This window comes from Sceloporus occidentalis, unplaced genomic scaffold (genome assembly GCF_023333645.1).
Source record: "Sceloporus occidentalis isolate IW3139 unplaced genomic scaffold, rSceOcc1.0.p SCAF_1, whole genome shotgun sequence".
In the NCBI taxonomy this organism is placed as follows: Eukaryota; Metazoa; Chordata; class Lepidosauria; order Squamata; family Phrynosomatidae; genus Sceloporus; species Sceloporus occidentalis.
In genome coordinates, this window is record NW_028316981.1 from 239,172,599 (window position 1) to 239,187,624 (window position 15,026).

The 15,026-nt window shown below is 41.0% G+C and overlaps 1 protein-coding gene across 1 annotated transcript in view; it reads left to right on the forward strand.

Annotated features, from left to right (window-relative positions):
• The window catches only part of OSTF1 (osteoclast stimulating factor 1), a 42,216-nt gene that overhangs the window by 7,808 nt on the left and 19,382 nt on the right, over positions 1-15,026 (forward strand). The window contains exon 2 of the mRNA XM_089490780.1: positions 13,513-13,559. Coding sequence (XP_089346906.1) covers positions 13,513-13,559 — 47 coding nt within the window. The remainder of the gene's footprint in view (positions 1-13,512; positions 13,560-15,026) is intronic.

Here is a 15,026-nt window from a genome sequence, read left to right on the forward strand (position 1 = left end):
GCTCCCACAACCTCCCAGCCACCAAGGCCAGAGTTCAACACCTCCCCTCTTATACTCAGGAATAACCTTCCATTGCTTTTATGCTATACACTCCTGTGCCCGGTTACCCTCTTCCTGGCATCAGCTTTGGTTTCTGTCAGCAATTACCTTTGGTAAAAGGAGATGACAAGAGCCAGTATGGTGTAGTGGTGTGAGTGTGTAGCCAAGGGTCCTTTTAGGGGAATTTTATTGTTATTGTTATTAGCTCAAATATTGCAAGAGGAGGGCCTGCTACAACGGCCCTTGCAGAATCGTCTCCCGATATGTATACGGAGCAGACCAGGGGATTTGACCAATAAATGGAGCTGAGACAGACTTCTAGAATTAATAACCAATTTATTTATAAGGGGAAAACCACATACGATTCACTAGCATACACACACACATACAAGGCTCAGGAAAAGCATAGGTTAGCATGGAATAGGATTTTAGGCATCACTGGGGTGATACGTACCAGAATGTAGACTCCCTCCAGGAATCCAGATGGAATATGATGAGGATGGCATGAGGCTCAGCCATGGAATGACTGGCCAGGAGCCAGGAGCCAGGAGCCAGGTCAGGGTTCAAGGGGACAGAGCTTCCCCCTGAAATCCAGACTGGCCCCGTGAACAAGCAAATCTGGGAGTATTTATAGGCAAAATCTTGCTTCTGGCAAAGGTGCTTGATGGTGAGAACAAAGGTGTTGAATTACTTGCTTTTCACCTGGATGTCCCTGTCTGATTGTCTTAGTGGTCTTAAGCTGCTCGGACAACAGACCCTGGGGAGGCAAGAGCCTCAGGCAAGGCAAATATTTGCTCTTCCTGGTCCTATGATAATCCTCTTATGCGACTCTCTAGATATGATGATGTGGGTACCCCTCAGGGGTGTGGTACATGTCCTTGTGCCTTGCTGGCAATGGTGGACAGAGTTCATCTAGGGGTCATTAAGGGTTATCATTTATACCAAAATTTATATGAAGCAGCATGGGTAACAAGTGCTGGACTAGAGCTCCGGAGACCAGGTTCAGCTGTGGAAACCCACTGGTAACTTTGAGCAAGTCACACCCTCTCAGCCTCAGAGGAAGGCATAGGCAGAACCTTCTGAACAAATTCTGGCAAGTAAAACCCCAGTTAGGTCTGTGTTAGGGTCACCATAAGTCAGAAATGACTTGGAAGGCACACAACAGCAACAACAAGATGAGATGACAAGTAATAATGTGCACATACATATATTCACAGAAATAGCCCTTTTAGAAAGGTTTTTGGGCTATGCTTGGCTGCTTTCTTTCTGAAGTAGTTCTAATTCTGTTGGCTAACTTGTTTTTCAGACTTGTTGTTTCAGAGTTGTTTTTAATATTTCATTTATTTTGTCTTTCTTATATTTCACTGTTTTATGGCTGCTGCTTGTATTTAGTGTTACTGCTGAGCTGTTTTAAAAATTATTACGGTACTGTTCCAATTGATGGTGCTTGCAGTTTTAGGCTTCTTGGGGAAAGGGAGGGTGAAAATGTTCTAAATATATATTGATATTGTTCCTTAAATACACAGTATAAAATCAGGGCAATGCCCTGTGTAATGTGACTCTCAGAAACTCCCCAATATTCTTTTTTCTGTACATCAGTAGTAGTTCTTGAACTGTTGAGTGGGACCTCTGGGGGTATGTCTGTGCAAATTGCTCAATAAGATGTGAAACTGACTCAACCACTTCCCAACCTTTTTCTCTCTTGGAGAGAAAGAGTATGACAAGGCGGTCACCTGGAGCAGCCACCTCTGCCCAAGGGAGGAGGAGAAGGAGGAAAAGGAGAGTGGGTAAACTTGATGGACCATGGCCACCACTTCTTCTTCCTCTACTTGTCCCATCACTGCCCTAGTTCTCAGAATGAGATGCTGCTGTATGAATATACTCCTATGTATTCATGAATACACATGAATGTGTGATCAAAAATAACACACTAAACAAGCAAAATGCTCGAAGGCTATGGAACGACCTGCTGGAGGAGATCCGCCACATTACCACCCTGGTGGCCTTTAAAAATGCCATTAAAGCAGATCTCTTCTGGCAGGCCTTTCCAAACTAGCCTCCCATCCCTGAGTACAATGTAGCCTATTCCCTCCTATTATACTGTCCTTCTTAGATTTTTCTCCAACTTTGTTGCTCTTATCATCACAATGTTTTTATATTGTAAATAATTTAATTTAGTTTTATACTCAGGCTTGGGCGGTTGGGTGGGGGATTAATTTTAACTAGATTTTATATGTAATATACTGTTTTTAGATGTAACCTGCCTTGATTCCCCATGGAAAGGCGGGTTATAAATAAATTATTATTATTATTATTATTATTATTATTATTACTCATTTACTATGTCACATGGGGACGTCTGCGTGTAGTTGTAAAGTGGGTCACAAGGGGAAAAAAGCTTGAAAACCACTGCTGTACATGAATACATTTCTGTCTTACTCCGTGACATTACCTGCAATTTTGATGTATTACATTAGTTCCTCATCATTTCCTAAATGGACGTGAGCCCTCTACCACAAGACTGTTTGTGTGCAGCAGAGAGGCAACTGCAACTTACCATCCAGTGTTGAAAGCTTTTCCTCCCTAGAAAAGTGTCAACTAAGCCAGAATGTTGCAATAAAACAGCTTTGTGAGTTAAAATGTATTCTGGTGTGGTGGGGAGAGATGGAGACATTGCAGAGGCAAGAAAAGAGCATTTCAATAGAGAAAGTATCCACAATGAGATAGTTCTACACCAGCCTTCCCTTATCTGATGGTCTCCAGAAGGACTACAGCTCCCAGCAGGAAAAAATTAAATGGCAAATGTATTATAACTTTCAAAGGTACACTGGCACTTAACAATGTGAGAACTAAAAACAATGAGAAAGCTAAAAGGTTTTGAATACAGAGAACAAACACCAATCATATCAGGTTATACTGCAAAACAAAATACTTATTTCTACTGAGAAAAAATATAGTTATTTAGTATGCTAAAGAGAACATTATTAATCCTATAATTAAAAAAAATAAAATGGTTCCACTTGTCTGAACATATTTTCAGGTTATTTTTACATTTCTATATAATGCATATTTAAACACAGAAGTCTATCTTTGTCCTATCTAGTCTGGCCCTAGGTCATAAAGAAAGCAATGGAATGTATGTGTATGCAGTGTGGTGTTACTCTTATTTGGTGTAGTGTTTTTTACAGTGGGAAGTTAGAAATGGGGAGACTGCTCTCTACCTCTGCATGGTTATGGAGTGACTAAATCCCCTTCCAGCAAAAAATTAAAATCTGCCAGGGGCCAAAACGGTTGCAGACATGACAGGTCTGTGTATTTCAACATGCAACTGACAAAATCTCTTAGGGTCCTTAAACACTATACAATTACAGCATTATGATTCCACTTTGATTGTCACAGTAGCATCCCATGGAATCCTAGGATATGTAGTTTAAAGAGGGGTATTTACAATTCTAACCAGAGGGCTCTAGTGCATATCTGATTTAAAGGACTCAATAGGATTTTGCCATGACCACTAAAATGCAACCGTACTGCTATAATTTTGTAGCATGAAAGGTCCTTTAGATCAAGGAAGTAAGAGGTCTATTTATAAGAGGCAAAATGACATTGATGCCAACTCTTAACTGCTCCCTTTCTTTCTTTTGTCCTTTTGAAGCCACCCTGCCAAAGAGGGAATAGGGCCACAGCAAACACAAACTGTGGCCCCAATCCACCTTGAACCTGGCCAAATAGGAGTGGGAAAGATCTGCTCTTATTTGGGCTGGAAAAGAGTCACCTTTGTCGGCCTCGCCACAGCCCCAGAGCAGGTTCAAGACACTTCGGCAGCTTGTGGCATGTAAACACTGCACTGCCAAAGCATCTTGAACCACCCATATTTGGGCAGCTGCCCTGCTTCTGGGTGACTTCTAGACATCTTCGGATCATGCGGTGTATAAACACAGCTCTCCCAAGATGCCTGGAAGTGGGCTTTAAAGGGCCATCTGTATCAGCCCACTTTGGTTGAAGCCACTCCTGTAAAATGATTCATACTAATCCTGGTTTCAGTCCTGTTAGAACATATTATGTTTCTCCAGATTCAAAGTGAAAGGATTTTTTTTATGTATGAGGGCTTTAAAGTGATTTTAAAAACAAACAAAATGCTTTTACTACATTTTCTAGGGGGAAAATGTTGTTTTGTAAACATTTGCCCTGCACTCCAAATTGGGATGAGGGTGGAATCAGGAGGTGAGATTGGGTTAGAGGGTGGGGAAGGTTGTTAGGAAGTTACTTGGCATCCTCATCTGGCAATTTTTTCTTGTTGATGTGCAGTTGCTTTACCAGCTGTAACCCCAGGACAGCCAAAAAGGGCAGAAAAAAAAAGGAAGAGTAGACATGAGGTTCAGTTAATTCAGTGGGACTAAGTGGGCATTGAATTGAAATCTTCTCTTGTGAAGTGGCTGTGCTTTGTGAATCAAACGTGCGAAAATGCCAGAACTAATGGAGACTGTGCAGAATGTTCCAACACTATTTTTCTTTTTGATTGCTGACTGGAGTCAGGGTTGTTAGAATGGCAGGAAAACAAGAAAGGCTATTGGTTGATATGGATATGCATGCCAGGAAGAAGAAAAAAGAATGCAGCGGCTGTGGGTGGGAGGTCTGAAAATAAGCCAATTCATTGACCATGTGGACAGTGGTAGAAACACCAGTTTATGCCAATGTGTCTTTGGGTGGGTGAAGCCTGTGGCTCTAAGATGAAATGAGTTTGGATTAAACAAGGGGAGTGTGGTGCTAACAGGGCAAAACTTGGTCTGGGCACTGCACGCTCTGAATTATTTTGCAGGTGTGGATTCAGCATACAGTTAAGCACACATCTAGTATAGGAGTTTGGTGGAGGAGAAAAGCACCTGACAAGAGATATTGGGGAAGTAAAGTGATGTGCGAGCAGAATTTGAGCTTGGGAAAATTACTTATTTTGCCTACAACATCTAGGATTACCTGGCCACACTTTACATCACGTTTAGGCATGATGGTGGCGGATTTAGCCTTAATACATAGTCATGACAAAAGAAGACAAATCTTTGTTGCTCTATGAGTGCTCATTTTTAGGTAATTTTTATTTAATTTTAAGGTTGGCCAGTTTGTATAGATTGTTTTATTGAACTGTATGTTTGTCTTAATGTTGACAAAAAGTATCCAGTAAGTCTTGCAAAGACATAATGAAAAGAACATTGATTCATTGTTCATGAATATGAATGCACCCAGCAAATTTAGTGCCCTGGGGCATTCAACAACCCTCCATTAAAATGCTAGTGTAAACACCCTTTTGTCAAATGCAGGAATTGTTCAGCATCTTCCCGAAGTCAACAAATAGTAAAATACACATAAATCTAAACAGTAACATGTCTTCTGAGTTAGAAAACTGCAGTGCTAGGCCCAAGTCTTTTTTTGACTGAATCTGAATCCAAATGGTGATTCCTTATCAGGATCAGCACCTTAAACCATTGCGCTGCACCATTCAGATTTATCTGCCTTCTATTGTCTTTCCATGATTTTACTGAAACATCAGAGACCTAATAAATGTCCCCATTTCTAAAACTAATCCATTAAGGCCCTGAACATCCCCAAGAAAAGGCCCTGCCAGCACACACATCAGCGCGCACACCACTGATCAGATTACTGGTGATTGTCTGAGGTCACAAGGATGTGTATGCTGCACCATGAGCCTGCTGGATCCTATTTTACACCAAGAAATAAGGAGGCAGTGACACACAATAAAGGGGAATGACATTTGGGAACCAGTTTGGAGCAGACAATGAAGCATCCTTGACCTTCCAAACTGGCCTTTTCCAAGGCAGCTTTTCCTCATTTTATTTCTACAAAATCGGCCCTCTGTATCCACAAATTCTGCATCCATGGATTCAACCAGCCACCTTTCAAAAATGTTCAAAAATGAAAATTCCCAAGCAAACCTTGATTTGTCATTTTATATAAGGAACACCATTTTACTATGGTATTACAGTGCCCCCATACAGTGTGCACATGCGAGTGCGCCATGCGCAGCTTCCAGCATACACTGGAAGCCATGCCAGAAAAACTCCTCTTGTGCCCCGGAAGACGTAATGGGGCATGCTGCATGCATGAGCACCATTACTTCTAATGGGGCTCAAGCATACATGTTTTTCCCCTTAGAGTACATGGGGGGGGGGGGTCCGGAACAGATCCCCGCATAAAGGAAGGCTGCGCTGTATATATAACAGGACTTGAGCATCCATGGATTTTGGTATCCATGGGGAGTCCTGGGACTAAACCCCAGTGGGTACTGAGGGACCACTGGATATTGTTTCAATAACACAGGAACAGACAATGTGCAGTCTTCCAGATGTTGATGGTCTGCTACTCCCATAATTGGCAGCAGAGCCTATAGTGAGTGATGATGAGAGATACAGCCCAGTAACGTCTTTTTTAAAAATATATATTTTTATTAAGAACCCAATAAATGTATGTATATCATACAACTCTGAAAATAAAAATAAATACTTGTTGATAATAAATTAAACATCATAATAATAATATGCAGTATTGTTTTAAAAAAGAACATGAACTAAAAAGAAGTAATCAGTTAGCATAAATATGCATGTACATATTGATTTGATTTAACTGAAAAGTTATTGAATACATTGGTATACTTCATGCCAATATAATCAACAGTTATCTTCCTGATTTATATGAAAAAGATTAATAACCAACAACCTAAACAATATAATAACCTAGTCCAGTTCCAAATCTATCCTGAATTAGGGTTTAAAAATATCATAGTTTCCCCATCATTACTGCAGTATACCTGCTACATCTACCTTTTTAACACAAATACGCATGCATGCATGCATACACACACACACTACTGATTTATTCATCTATTAACTGCTTATTGCAAGATTATAGTCCAGTAACTTCTGAAAAACCATAGTTGCCCATCCTGGTTAAATTGAAGAGCCTTAGGGATAAAGTTACGTACATTTACATGTAATGAATACTTTGGCTCAAGGCTGGAAATCAGGAAGTCCCCAAATTAGATCTTAACAGCAAATTTGCTAGTTTCAGACTAGCTTTTCAGTTTCAGTTTACTTTCTCTAGTATGACGATACCAAGACAGTTCTATTTTAGAAGAAGCCACTGCCAGTGCAGCAGTTAGAATGTTGAACTGAGACCTGGGAAATCCTGGCCCAAAGTCCCATTAAGGCATGAAACTCATTGGGTGACCTTGGACTGCTTAGTCACTTTGTCAGCTTAGCCTACCTCACTGGGGTTTGACGAGACAAATGTATGTTGCCTTGAGCTCATTGGAATGGAGTGTGATAAAAATGTGATGTAAAAATATACAAGTCTGTGGTAAGAGGTACTAAGGAAAGTGGGGAAACAAGCTGCTTTGTAAAGTGGTCCATCTTTCATTAAATGGTGTTAAGAAAAAGGGAAGCAATTTAATAGGGATATTGTTGCAGTTCTTATTTTTATGTGCCTTCAAATTAAATCAGATTTATGGTGACCCTACCCTAGGATTTTCTTAGCAAGATTTATTCAAAGGAGGTTTGCCTTTCTCTGAGGCCGAGAAGAGAGTATGACTTGCTTAATGTAACCCAGTGGGTTTCCATGATTGGAATTCAGACCCTGGTCTCCCCAAGTCTAAGGTCAACACTCAAACTATTTGGATCCTGTCAGCAGTTAGACTGGATGATCTTCTCTTTCCTTCCCAGTACAGCCAGCCCTCTGTCTCCATGGATTCTGCACCCACAGATTCAATCATCCAGAGCTTGAACCCCCCCCCCCAAAAAAAACAATTTCAAAAAGCATATCTTGATTTTGTCATTTTATATATTTTGTCATTTTATATGTATATCATTTTATATTATATATTTTAATATGCCGTTGTATAATAATTAGACTTGAGCATCCACAGATATTGATATCCACAGGGGGGCCTGGGACCAAACCCTAGTAGATACCAAGGGCCTACTGTACATAATTCCATAAGTGCTGGCGGCGGCTAGTGGATTCACCACCACAGAGATGGGGAACCCACATTTAATTTTACTGCCATTCCTCCCACAGCTACTCCAAGCTGAAAGGGAGCTTTATTAGTGCTGATTCTCCAAAGAGAGCTCTGACACTGCTTTTGCACAACTCAGAGCAGCTGCAGGAAGAGTGGCAATACAGTAATACCAAGAGTAGATGTAGTGTCCCTTGCCCTGTCAGATCTACCAGTCCCTCCATTGCTGGTATTACTCTGTTATTGTCGGGTCAAAAGGAAGGTTGCCCATTCCAGTAAGTCTATTGTTAGCTCACAAATTGAATAGTATTAACTTTTCGTGTTCTTACCAAGCCAATTACAGTGGGTCCTTGCTATCCACTCGGGTTTGGTTCCAGAACCACCCATGGATACCAAAATCCATGGATTCTCAAATCCCATTAAATACAATGAATAGTAAAATGGTGTCTCTTATATAAAAAGGCATAATCAAGATTTGCTTTTTGGAATTTATATATTTTTTGAACATTTCCAAGCCTGAATCCATGTTGTTTGGACCTGTTGTTTGCCTTTAAGTTGTTTCTGAGTTATGGTGACCCTAAGGCAAACCTATCATGGAGTTTTCCTGGCAATATTTATTTCAAGGAGGTTTGCCATTATCATCTGAGGTGATAAATTCTGAGTTCCTTGGCTGAGCAGGGATTTGAACCCTGGTCTCCTAAAGTCTAGTTCAACACATTATCCACTACACCACAATTTACAATAATAACAATAACTACACATCTCTCTCTATCTCTCTCTTAAAAATAAAACTGCTATAACTGTTTCTGATGAGAGTGGACATCAAATAATTTATAAACTATATCCAAGGGATTCTGTTCCAAGCCCCCCCCCCCCCCATACACACACACACACACTCACTGCAAAAAATGCAGGACCTCAAGTCCCATTCATCCCAACAGTGGTGTGACACATGCATGATCATGCTGGCACAGCCATGTGCATGTGCCACCATTGGGGGGAACAGGGTGGGGCCATCTGCAGATGTTCCAATCCATGGATGGCAAGCCCACGGTTAGGTAGAGCTAGGGTTGCCATAAGTCAGGACCTCCAAACCGGACAAATGTAGGACAAATGTAGGATAACATTTTCAAATGTAGGGCACAGTTTTAATAAATGGAGGACACGTGAAAAAAATTGATGATTTTTAAAAAATGTTAATATAAATGCATGTTTCTTAGGCATGATCCAAATGGAGGACATTTTGAAATTTGACAGAAGAGGACATGTCCTGGAAAAGGAGGAGGATGTCTGGTCATCTTGTCTCTGGTCCAAAATACACTGCAGAAATAAAACATAGCTGGACTGAAATGCCCAGAGTTCCTCACCAAAGCTGCATCCACACTGAGGAAATAATCCAGTTCGAGACTGACTTAACTGTCCTGGGTTAGTGCTGGGGAATGCTGGGAATTGTAGTACACTGTGGCCCCAGAGCTATCTCTGACAGGAAGTCACATAACCCTCCAAACGTAGTTGAACTGCAGTGCCCAGAATTCCTCCCCTGGTGCATCCACACTGAGGAAATGGTCCAGTTTAAGACTGCTCAGTGCTGGGGAATCCTGGGAATTGTAGTCTATTGTGGCCTCAGAGCCTCTGACAGAGAAGTCTCAATGTCTCCCAAACACTAGCATTCCCAGGATTCCCTGGCACTGAGTTAAAGCAGTCTCAAAGTGGGTTATTACTCCTGCAGTGTGTGAGAGAGACAGAAAGGCTAGGGACTGGATTCATTCATTAACTCACAAAAGGAGGATATCTGTGTCCAAAACACACTGCTTTGACTGCCAGGGCTCAGTGCTATGGAATCCTGGGAATTGTAGTTTATTGTGGCACCAGAGCTCTCTGACAGAGAAGGCCAAATGCCTCACAGACACCAGAATTCCAGAGCATTGGAAAAAATACACAGGGGCAAAATAAATATTGAAAATGGCCACGCACCTCCTCCTCCTCATCATCATCATCCTCACCTCGGTGCCAAAGGAAATGGCCCTCTCCCCTCTGCTGCCTTGCTGGGACCAAACAGAGGAGGAGCTCCTCTTCCTGAGTCTGGCAACAATTGTTGCCAACAAGCCTCGAAGATAATTCCCCAAACGTTTGGCCAAAACTCACCAAATCCCCCCCATATCTCACCAAATATTCAGTCAAAATCCCTGAAAAGTCCCTGTAATGTTAATATGGCAATAAAATGTAGCCCTAATTGAATAAAAATAATTGGAACTTATTCAAACTCTCAAAATTACCATTAAAACCCACCACCAAAATCACACCAAAGACTCTGAAAAGTACCCATTTTGGTGTGAAAGTCACCAGATTGGCAACAGGCCGGGAGTCAAGGAGGAAACCGTGCAGGGACGCCCCCTAGTGGTGAAAAACCGGGAATGTCCCGCCAGCAGGAGGGTTATGGCAACCCTAGGTAGAGCTGACTGTATAAAACTCTGAAAGAGGAATAACCACCACTAGATTCACTAGCTAGAGGCACTTAGGATGGGGTTGAAATGTCTCTCTCCCATCAGAAAAATGTCCCATATGCAGCATGCCCTAGAGAAGTGCTCAGCATCTCTAGGGAAAATTCCACAAGCATGTCTTCCATTACAAGCAGGGCAAGGCCTTGCATTTGCTAAGATCAAAATCTTTGCTTTTGCTAAGCTCAAATCCTAGAATCAGGCCATGTCCACTACACCAGCCCAATGTGGCCATGTGTATTTGTTTTTTCCATTGCAATCAACAAGACAAAATTAATAACAAAAAAAAAAACCCAGATCTCAGAAGCACTACTGTTTTTTAACTACTGTTCCATTCTGCCTAGGGGATTCTGAGAATGCTAGTCCAAAAAAGTAACTTTTAAAAACTCTCAAAAGAACTGTCAGGAAGATATTTTTGAAAAAGAAGAGAACTAAGTGGGGAAATTGCTTTTTTAAGAAAAGCATAAATTCTCCTAGCTTTTAAAGTGGTAGATAATCTGCCATTTCATTCCCTTTCCACTTGCACATACTTTCCTGAGAATAAGTCACTGACCTCAGTGGGTTTTATTTCTGAGTAAATGTACATAGGATTGCGCTGTTAGTAAAATATGAAAGAGAAACTCTGGTTTCCTGAAAGATTGTAGTTCCACCTTCTTCCTGTTTTTCTCCTCTTTCCCCTCCCTTTTTCATAGTTGCTTTTCATAGTTGCTTAGGTTGCCATGCCCTGCAAACTGTTTGGTGTCTAATGATTCTTGTTTTACCTGCTTTTCTTCTTGCAAATACAACTTTATAATGGCCTCAATTATATCACAAGGTTTAACATGTAAGAGGATTTAGCCTACAAAGAGCTGATTTGAAATCCAGTTAATCTGGAGGCCTGTTTAGTGGCACATCTAACGTAAATGGTAGTACAAAAGAGCCATTTCTATGTATTAACATTTTTCAGACCTTGAGAAATTTATTTTTGGGACTATAACGCCTACAACCATTAAGGACTGCTTAATGGACTGTGTAAAATAATAATAATAATAATTTCATACTTTAAATCTTCTTCCTTTCTTCTGAGGAGCTGATGAAGAGTTTGTAATGATGGTCTTCCTCCAGAACTGGGGGTAGGTCCAGGCTTCTTCAAGAGATCTTTTGATGCCAAACACTGGCATAAATTATTGCTATAGCATTGATGATAAATGATGCATGGTGCATAAACATGACACATCTCCACTCAATAGCTATGAGGATTGTACTAGCAGGTTAGCAACAGAAAAAAATTTGTGCCCTCCCCCCACCCATTTCCAACCTTCATATCTCTTTGGAACCTCAAACTGCAAAGTCAATGCAAAAAGTATGCAACCATGTCATTAATACAAATCAACTCTTTCACATCACTGGAGAGCTATTAATCTTTACCCATGGTACTCACAAGAATTGTGAGACCCACCTGCCTCATGGCAGAGGCACAGCTCACTTACATGCTGTAAATTTTCTTTTCACTTAAGATAGGCCATGGGTTTTCTTTTCACTTAGAGCAGTGATTTCCAAGGTTGGCAGTACTGGCCCCCTGGGAGCTGTGGAAAGATCAAGGGGGGGTGGTGGGGGTGGGAAGAGAAAAGGAGGCAGCAGGGGGCCATTGATCAAGGTAGTGGTGTGCAAAAAAGACAAGGGGAACCCGTGGCCTTTAGGACTCTGGTGGGATGAGAGTTGCATGAACATTCTCTTTTCAGGGTCCCTTAAAACCACCACACAGCACTGATGATAGCTTCCCGTGACAGTGTCTCCTACTCTATGCTTGCCCATGTGAGCTTGCACCCATGAAGAAGGAGTTAGCACAAATGGCAACTGGGGAGACGTAGCGGCAAAAAGGAGCTTTCACCTTGCTTAAGTTTTGTTAGCTTTACCAGAACTTGCCTGGCAGGTTTGAGCTGCACTGCTGCTCCTTCTTTCCTTGGTCAGACAGGTTGAGAGAAGAGGTAGCAGAAAAAACAAAGTTTGTGGTGACGGGAGGGATGACTTGAAGCTGTGTGGGGAAGGGAAATCTCTGGGGAAAGAGGGAGGAATATACAGAGTTGATTCTCCAAAAGAGTCCAGTGCCTTTCTCAGACTCCTCCCTCACCGGGGAGAAGCATCTCTCTTTATACCTGGTCACCTTGGGAGCAGCAACCGAGAAGCCTCTTGCCCACATGGGCCTTTGCCCAAAGATAAGAGGCTTTTCCATTGCTGCTCAACCCGATGCTCCCAAGGTGAGCAGTCGCAAAGGCACCAAGTATCGAGATTAGTTGATTTGAATTTGCAATACAACAGTAGACCTAATATCAAGAAATAGGCATTAGCGGGTACTACGTTTGTTGCCCAAGAGGAAATAGTTATATATTCTATATAACTTTGCTTTACATTATCTGTTGTGGCCTTAGTCTTAACAGATACATTAGTGATGAAGCAGCTGTAGTCTGCTATAACCCTTATCCATAAACGCTTTGAGAGTGGAATGGCTGCGAAGGGATACTGGACTCCATCAGCAAAAGGACCTGATTGCTTATCTGCTGTGTACTGTCTGCTGCATCATTTACCATCAATAAAGCTTACGCTACAGCAGTGACCAGTGTCAGTGTTCAGCGCTGAAAGAATTTTTAGAAAAGCCTTGAACTACACCCAATTTTGGTGCAAGACAGTGATGCATATGATTCCCATTTTATTCTCACAAGCCCGTGAAGTGGATTAGCCAGGTTAATGATCCAAAGCCACCAAGTGAGATTTTTGAACAAGCAGGGATTTGAATTCAGGTCTCAGCAATCCAAATCTAGTACTGAAGCAAACTGGCTTTGCAGCGAGAATGTTCTTTAGGGATAATATTTGTCCTTGTTGTTTAAACTCTTCAAACTGATTCTTGATCAATCAAACTTAGGGACATAAGATGTATGCTCTTGTTAATGTCGCTGTCTTTCTCTCTGTTTTTAGGGCAGGTCAAAGTTTTCAGAGCCCTGTATACATTTGAACCCAGAACGGTGAGTACTGTATTTTATACACACACACACACACACACACACACACACACACACTAAAAGAAAGTTTATTTTTGAATGTGATTACACAGTTAAATTCAGTCTAGCCCATCTGTTCATAAAACTTAGAAAATACGATTTCTGTTTTACATCTAGAGATGAAAAGACAGAGGATTTGCGAAATCACTGTTGCTATTTCACTTTCTATATATTTGTTTATGTGTAATATCTTATTAACATGCATTAGCCTAATAATTCATGTGGATTTTAACCAGGATTGAGTTTTTGCTCCTTACTGGCAATATTGCCAACAGTTCTGAGCAAAGGTGTGATGCACCAACTGTGGAAAGCCCTCATCACAGAGGTGTGACAGCCACCTGTGCAGCAGTTGTTTTGGTGTCAGTTCATATCAAATATGATTGTCAAGCATTATAATTGGTCAACCTATTTTGTTGTTTTGGTTGCTGCTTTGTTTTGCTGTCATGCTTAATGGTTTTATTGCATAGCAATATTGATTTATTTTAACAACCTTATTATTATTATTATTTTTAAACTGACATCCTGCCTTTTCCCCAATATGGGACACAGAGTGGTCTAAAACTATGTTTGCAGTGCCCTAACATCTGAAAGTGTGAAGGATAGCTTTAAAATGTTTTAATAAATTAAAAAACACACACATGCACATGTTTTCTTGTGGGTGCACATGACCACCTCACCATGGAGTAAAAACCAAGCAGGGAGTCTATGGATAGATTTCTGTGGGTTTTTTGGGCTATGTGGCCATGTTCTAGAAGAGTTTATTCTTGATGTTTCACCAGATGCTGGTGAAACGTGAGGAATAAACTCTTCTAGAACATGGCCACATAGCCTGAAAAACTCACAAAAACCTATGGATGCCAGCCATGAAAGCCTTCGACCCTAAGGAGAACCTATCAGGTTTTTTTTTTGGGGGGGGGGGCAAGATTTGTTCAGAGGAGGTTTGCCATTGCTCTCCTCTGAGGCTCAGAGCACGTGACTTGTCTAAGGTGACAACTATTACTGCATTTACTACATTTAATTTATATCCCACTTTTCCTCCCAAATTGGGACTCAATGCAGGTTACAGTTTAAAAAGAACAAAACATTTTAAAAGAAGAATACAATTAAAACATACAAAAAGTGAGCATTGAAATAGAATTAAATTATTTACAGTATTAAAGCAATTCACATTCAGTAAAAGAATAAAATGCTTTTTAAAAGAAACGTTTTAGTTAAAACATTACAGCACCCCCCTAGCCCATTCTTTAAAGACTTTCAGTTTTAAAAGCCTGTCTGAATAAAAATGTTTTAGCCTGCTGACAGAAGGACAACAAGAAAGGGGTCATTCTGGCCTCCCTGGGAAGTAGGGTTGCCATAAGTGAGGACCTCCAAACCGGGACAAATGTAGGACAAATGCAGGACAACATTTTCAAATGTAGGACACATTTTTTA